This window comes from Dermacentor silvarum, chromosome 5, assembly GCF_013339745.2.
Source record: "Dermacentor silvarum isolate Dsil-2018 chromosome 5, BIME_Dsil_1.4, whole genome shotgun sequence".
Classification (NCBI taxonomy): Eukaryota; Metazoa; Arthropoda; class Arachnida; order Ixodida; family Ixodidae; genus Dermacentor; species Dermacentor silvarum.
The window spans coordinates 26,985,290-26,993,057 of record NC_051158.1 but is presented as its reverse complement, the minus strand read 5'-3'; the positions used below and the strand labels follow the sequence as shown (position 1 = coordinate 26,993,057).

The window sequence follows — 7,768 nt, the reverse complement described above, 5'->3', positions numbered from 1 at the left end:
GTAGTAGCCGAGAGCGCGAGCCAGCGTCTTCATGTTTTGTTTCCCACGCGACGCCATCCTTTTACACAATGCGCGCATCTGCTCCCGTTTCTCTAACCACGCGACGCCATCCTTGGCCCGCGCGCTGGCGTTGGCCGCTGACGTCACGCTCCCCCACTTCGCAGCCGCTGCTCGAGACTTCGCCCCGCTCCGCGAGAACGCCCACTCAGATAAACGGATCCAGCGGCTTTGACCCTACTATACTTAATGTACGGCAACAAAACTGCGAAGTTACAATGAAAAACTTGCAGCGTACGAACGGTACTGTGCTCGTACTGGATATTGTCAACGTGTAACTGTGATCACAATGAGTGCTACAGTTAAAAAAAGTTGCTCATGCGTAGCTCTTAGTTTAGCTGTTAGTTGTTATTATTTATACAGGGTTTGTCCGAAAAGTAATGTCAGTGAGTTGATCAAAAAGAAATTATTGATGAGATCGGTACAACACAATAAAATGTTTCAAAATAGGCTCCTCCTGCGTCGTTACATTGTTTCTAGCAAGATTTCCAACCATCGAAGGCGTCACAGTGGCCTCCTTAGGAATGTCCTTTAGAGCCTTGGTGCAATCCTCTTCGACTTTGCCAACTGTCGCGAAATGATGTCCTTTCATGGCAATTTTCAAGTGCAGAAAAAAGAAGAAGCTTGAGAGAGTCACCTCAGGACTGTAGGGCGGCTGGGGAACCGTAGGCATCTTTCAATCGGCCAGGAAGTGGGTCACGAGGAAGGCGGTGTAGGCTGCATGGTGCGTTGTCATGGTGAAGTTTCAAATCGCCCCCGATATCAGGCCGGGTGCGAGGAATCCTTCGTTTGATTCACTTGAGCACTTTCACGTAGAATTTGGCGTTGCCATGGGGTACAAACTCATGGTGGACAAGGCTACTGATGTCAAAGAACACAATCAGCATGGTCTTGACCTTTGACTTGCTAATTCTGGCCTTCTTGGGGCGAGGGGACGCCGAGCTGTGCCACTTGGCACTGTGCCTTTTTGTTTCGGGGTCGTATTCAAACACCCAAGTCTTGTCACCTGTGATGACATTGTCCAAAACGTGGGGGTCAGTTTCGCACAAGTCCCAAACCTCCTGGCACGTTTCAACTCGGCTCGATTGTAGGTCGTCCATTAACATTTTGCGCAAGATCTTCGCGCACACTTTTCGCATCTGAAAATTATTCGTCAAAATCTCGTGAACGGTACTTTTTGCAGTGTTTACTCTCTGTGCCACTAAACGGACACTCAAACGAGGGTCTGAGTACAAAAGATTTCTCGCGCGCGTCACATTTTCGTCGGTGATGGTCGTTGACGGCAGTACAGCGCGGGCTTCATCGCTGACCTCTTCACAACCTTCTAAAAATACCTTGTGCCCCCGGTAAACCTGATGTTCCAACAAACAATTATCACCAAAAGCTGTTTTTATCATAGGAAAAGTTTCCACTGCAGACTTGCCGAGTTTCACACAAAACTCGATGGCAATCCTTTGTTCCAAAGAGCACTGCATTACGACTTGCACCGTAAATGAAAATGAGTTGACTAAAAACCTTGTCCTTACTCTCCAGATGGTCGCAGACGACTGAGCGACCGCGCGTGCGTAAGCTAACTTCCCCCTCCACGAATCCAAACTGGTCTTGGCGCACTGCGACGTATAATCGCTTCACAATATAATCACTGACATTGCTTTCCGGACAAACCCTGTATATGAACACTTCAGCAAATGATCTTTTTCATTAAGCAGGTTGGTCGCGAAAGCGATGACAGCCAATGAGGCAAAAAAAAAAAAAATAACCGATCACACCCCAAAGGGCAACTAAGTTGATCAGGCACGAAGGCGCTCGCGCGGACATCGGTGTGCTTGGCAAAAGGGACGTCCCCTCGTTCATTCGACGCCACCGACGGGACGAGTAAGGCACCGCCGGCGCCAGGAGGTCCAAGGTGTTCGTGAGAAAAAATAACTAGGGCAACTTCGCGACACCACACCCCGACGGAATACAACTAAGTTTTTGTGAGCGAGCTAGCTTTACTTCTACGTGGCTGATATCACTGGTACTCGCGAAAAATACTTTTGAAAAATGCTGGTGGCCATATTTTTTGCGACAGGGCCATCCCCCTGTCAGCGAGGGGGCGATGCAGAAATCTGAGGGGGGGGGGGTCAGGACATCCGGACATCCCCCCTGGATCCGCGCCTGAGTCAGTGTCCACCTTGTCCCAGTTAGTGTGTGGCTGCACACAGCACAATAACAATGAATGAATATACATAGTTTGCACACGCGTCCCTTTCGGCGGCGTCCGTGACGGCGTTCCGCCATCTGATCCGGCATTGATGCGAAGCCATATGCGGATTACAGTGGAATATCATTGATACGATACTGCATAATACGTTTTTCGGGATAATACGTTTTTTATTATATACAAGTTTTTCGTCGTATACGATTATAGTCGGATACTACGAATTTCGGATGATACGTTTTATTTTCCGGTTCTCGTGAAGATCGTATTAGCGAGATTCCACTGCATGTTGCTGTGTGCGCGTCACTCCGTATTCCTTGTTCGCGCGCGATAATGAATATATGCGCAATGTGTTTGGTTGCGGAGTAAGAAGCAACGCTGTTAAGAGTCCCAGCTGCAAAGGACCGGACGTATAGGTATGCACGCTTTACCTAAAGTATATAACTCGACAGTGCCAAAGGACGAGGATTCTCTTCGAAAAGAGCCGGAGCCTCTGGCTTGCCCGTGTCAATAGAAAAGACTTGAAGAAACTTGATAATGGATGTGTGTGTGGCCGCCACTAGGTCAAAGGCAAGGAGAAAGCACTTCACCGCATTATTATATACGTGGCCGATATGGGCAAAGCCGCGCCGTCATTTAATCAGTACGGCTGCGCAGTTCTCGATACCGTTTGAGCACTCTGCTAGCTCTGTCCGCTTCTCTTACTGCCTTTTTTTTTGTAACTCTGCTGCCTGTGTAGCCTATAACCGCGTAGCCCGAAAAGGAAAATGAAATGTTGCTTGGAATCACGTATTCCACAGTTACGTTGGTTTGATGACTGCATTGCGAAGTTTAGCGTTGGCGTGTACAACGACTGTGACACCTAAAGGTGCTATTATTCGCACGAACGTGCTACCTAACCTTAATGTCTATTGCATGGCTGAGATTTAGGTTTGCTGGTGGACAGACAGCTGTATCAGTCGAGTTCCAAAATTAGGGTAGATGAGAAAGGTTGTTTCCCGTATATAGATTTATTGCTCGTTCACGAGCTCAGTATATAGGACTCGACTGAGCCCATGTACTCCCGCTCGCGTGGAAAATCGGCTGTGCCTGAACGTATCTGCAGAATAAAAACGAAGTAATTTTCTAGCTGTCATTTTCACTTCCTGGTGTGCAAGAATTCCTTGCTCGTTGACCCACCTCGCCGAGTATTCGATGACACGCTCCGACTTGTAGGCGAATTGCTACAATGTTGTTCACCCAGCCGCTTGAAGTTCTGAGAATGCAGTGATTACAGGCCCTCATTAGCTGCAGGGTTACGTAACTCCTTGGCAAGACCAGATAATTAATTACATCCAATTGCGTTGTTGCTGGCGCAGCAACTCCACATTTGCAAATGGCACCCGCGCTGACTCGTAGCCCGGCTGTAAGGGACCAGGCCGTCGTAGATTTCGACTTTTCTCTCGTACACTGTAAAATTATTTACACCCTTAAAGATGAATAAAATGTACATAGGTATTTAACGCACATCTTTGCACCATATTTAGGTATAAGGGTGCGGGTTAAACATCGATTTACACCCTTATCCACTTTTAATGGTGTAATTTATTTGACAGTGCCCCTGGCCCGCGTGGGAACCACAAATTCATCTAAATACGAAAGGCATAAAGTCGGGACACTTGCCTTTCGGAATCACCGCGTCTATAAACTGTCGTATACGTGACAGTCACGGACGCGTTGTGATCCACAGAGGACGAACGAGCGATACAAGCACATGGTACCCCGTAATGGCGGCCGACAGGGCGGAACGGCAGAAGTGACCTCATTAGTATAGACCGTGCTGCTGGGCTCAGTTGGTTCATATTCGCAGGTTTTACAAGCGCACGCCTTTCAGACAGCTATATGACTTCTATTTCTCTCTCCGGTATACCAGGTTTGCTCTTTGTAACACCCGCGAAGACGTGACGAGGCGTACAAGCTGTGTATATAGGAAGAACAGAGGCATGCCTGGTATACACGCATGTTAGCGAGTATAATGGGTGCGGTGGGGTCGTCTCCCTTGTTTTGGACCTCATTTAGTCCGCGGCCAAGACGCTCAAGGTGACGCATCTAAAATTTGACGAAAAATCAGACCTTTGCTCAGGCCAAATCTTTTGTCAGCGATCTGACGACGTCCCAAATATAGTGTAGCAGCGTGGTTCCACGCGTCTGTCAGTACAGGCCACAGACATGAACGCAAAGAAAACCACCTGCGCTGAATCCGCGTCTGTTTCAGCGTTCTCTGTCGCTTTCGCGAGTGATAGTGCGAAACCGCTATAGTACATGTGAAGGGGCAGGCTCACCTGACCCGTACCAGGTGGAAGCTGAGCAGGAGAATCTCCTGGAAGAGGTTGGTCACCACGTCGGTGCTGTACAGGCCCAGGTCGAGGACGGTGTGCGCGATGACGCCGAGGGCCGCCACCACGCAGATGAGGTGGTAGCCCTCGTCCATGAAGCTAAGGTTCGGTTCCATGGGACTGGTTGCTGGCTTGCTTGCTTCTCATTTTTATGGTGCTTACCCACTACGGGCGATTGGCCAAGAAGTCGGCGGTTATATAGGCTGGTGGGTTGCTATGTTGTGGTAAAGCTTTATTGAGAGAGGGATGGCTCATCGGCCTATTAAGGGTAATGGAGTTGGGAAATTGGGAGATGAGGACAGGGTCGTAAAATTTTTTATTGAGTGTCCTGCAGATTGCTGACCCGCACTCAGGTCTCCCACGTCGGGACGTCCAGGACTTGTCTATACCGCCGCTTCGCGGGCCTGCTGGACGGCCCATGGTGGGGTGAAAACTTTAACAGAGAATGTAAAGGCAGGGTATAAGGTGGGTTGCTTGGTTGATTTCCTCATATCCATTATGGTGGATTGGACAAGAATCAGGTGTTAGGAAAATAATTAGTAGAATCTGAGAATACTAATGAGAAATTTTGAATAGATTCAAAGGAAAAGTAAAATAAGATGAAGATTTGAAAATTTGGCAAGGAAATCGTCTTCGTTCAGTTATAAACTTCACAAAGGCTGCACCGACATCCCTAAGACAAATGTAGAATAAAAACGAGGTAATAATCTAGCTGTCATTTTCATTTCCTGGTGTGCAAGAATTCATTGCTCGTTGACCCACCTCGCCGAGTATTCGATGACACGCTCCGACTTGTAGGCGAATTGCTACAATATTGTTCGCCCAACCACTTGAAGTATAGTTGTGAGCATACAGTGATTACAGGCCTTCATTTGCTTCAGGGTTACGTAACTCCTTGGCAAGACCGGATAATTAATTACATCCACTCGCGTTGTGGCTGGCGCCGCAACTCCGCATTCGCAAATGGCATTTGCGCTGACTGGTAGCCCGGCTGTAAGGCTCCAGGCTGTCGCAGATTTCGACTTTTCTCTCCTACGCTGCAAAATTATTAACACCCAAAGGCAGACAGAATATCGCGAATGGCAAGATTCAATCCAACATAATGAAATACTCCGGATAAATTTTTTTTCTCATAATGGGGAGATACGGTGGCATGATCAGAAGTGGTCTATCGTCTCATCATCAATACAACTCATATGAGCACAAGGCGGACGGCACCAGACCATGCAGATAAACAATCTCTATATCCCGGCCTTGCAAATGTGGAAGTCCAGCGAAGCTGTTGAAAATCACGACCTGCAACTGCTAAGGGGGGTATGCAATGCTTTATGGCTTTATAGTAATGGTAGGAATAGGAGCAATGGAATTATTGACAGCACGCCGCCGGCCATAGCGGAGCTGCAACAACATTTAAATCAGTTTGATTTCAATGTTTAAGCGCAGGCGGTTTACTTTGCGTTCATGGCTGTGCCAATGACACACACACACGCAAAGCCGTGCCAGCCAGCGCCTAACCTACGGCTGGTTATTTTAAATACGAAAGGCTAGTGACGTCACACCCCACGTCAAAAGCTGGCGTCGCTGCGGCAGCTTGCGCGACAGTAATCCTTACCGGGAAATTTATGCGGGGAGCGCTGCTTGTCACGAGAGCCTTATCATCAATTATGTGGGTCGGATGCTTGTTTTGAACTTGTCCTTTATTTAAACGTATGCTGTTCCGTATGTTGTATGCGTGATTCAAAAAAAAAAAAATATATGTATGCACATAGTCGCTACACAACCTCTGCCTTACGGGGGTACGAGCCATAGCATTTTTCGCTCGTTTACGGGGGTGTGAGCCATTGATGATGATAGTTTTTGACATGCTGTTCTGTATGTTGTATGCGTGATTCCAAAGAATGTATGCACTGTTCGTTTCACTTTGCTGAGTGATTGTAGCCTCTGCCTTACGGGGTTATGAGCCTTTTTTTTTTTTTTTTTTGCTTTTGCTTGCTTACAGGTATATAAGAGTGCTTACGGGGCTATAAGCCATTGAGGATGATAGTTTTCTGTCGACGGACGCGAAAAACATCCCGGGATCTTAGCCTTAAACAGCTTCGCAGTCAAAATATGGCGGGTATGACGCTTTTGCGGCTCTTCCAACTGCATTCGGCGCATGCATAGCCCACGAAGGCATCACGTGATCTTCGATGTCCGTTTGTGTTACTTTAGGAAGCGGTCATTGGGCATGGGCGCCGGGATTTTCTTGCATCCTGTGACTGCATAACCCCTAAAAAATCCCCTGAAATTTCTAAGTTGCCAGAAACAAATATCTATCTTTATATAGTTATGGTTATTTTTCATGAAACCATATGGCCCCCCGTATCGCACTTCATGTAATACCGTGGAAAACTAGCAAAAGAGCTTGATAACTAGCGGCAGGCATTTATCCTTATGTCTCAATCCTTCCCATGCTGCAAAAGACATTACGAATCAGCGTCAGTTTGTCAAGCTTTCCATTCACGCTTCATTGCTTATACGTGGTTTTAATGGCGGCCGCCAGTTGTTACCTTGAATTTTTCAGAGGCCACGTGTTATTTTCTAACTCACATTTCATATGAAGTGAAGTGTAAATGACCGCAATAAATGCAGCTTTTCCTTCATGTTCCGATGCAGCATCCCCAGTTATAAAATTCATGCACCAGATTTTTTATTGATTCTATTCCCTAGCCAGGGGTGGCTTGCACGAACGTTTACTAACGAAAATAATAACGAATTTAAGAACGCGTGCCTTAATGTTCCCCTAGACAACTCCTAGGCCACGGTCCGCGCTAAATCGCGTTCTTAAATTCGTTATTATTTTCGCTATTAAATGTTCATGCAAGCCACTCCAGGTACCTCGACAACTGCGTCGGAGTCTCTCAAGTGTACACATTTTTGCATTGTTTTCTGCTCGACAAAACAGTTTTCATGGCAGTATTCAACACGATATAGCTCCTGACCATTTATGAACGTCTACGACGCGTATTTCAGTTCTCAAACATCGTCGTTCGCTTGAAATGGTGCCGAGCTTCTGGAAAGACATCAATATATACATATGTAATGAACGGAATGTGTTCGACAAGATCCAAAGCAAAATTTGAACCAGTCACTAAAT

The 7,768-nt window shown here is 47.0% G+C and overlaps 1 protein-coding gene across 1 annotated transcript in view; it reads right to left on the bottom strand.

The window, feature by feature from the left end:
- LOC125945662 (uncharacterized) overlaps positions 1 to 4,767 on the bottom strand; it is a 16,221-nt gene extending 11,454 nt beyond the window's left edge. Inside the window, exon 1 of the mRNA XM_049667873.1 lies at positions 4,579 to 4,767. Within this exon, the coding sequence (XP_049523830.1) occupies positions 4,579 to 4,748 (170 nt within the window). The 5' untranslated portion in view covers positions 4,749 to 4,767. The remainder of the gene's footprint in view (positions 1 to 4,578) is intronic.
- Positions 4,768 to 7,768: the final 3,001 nt, after the last annotated feature.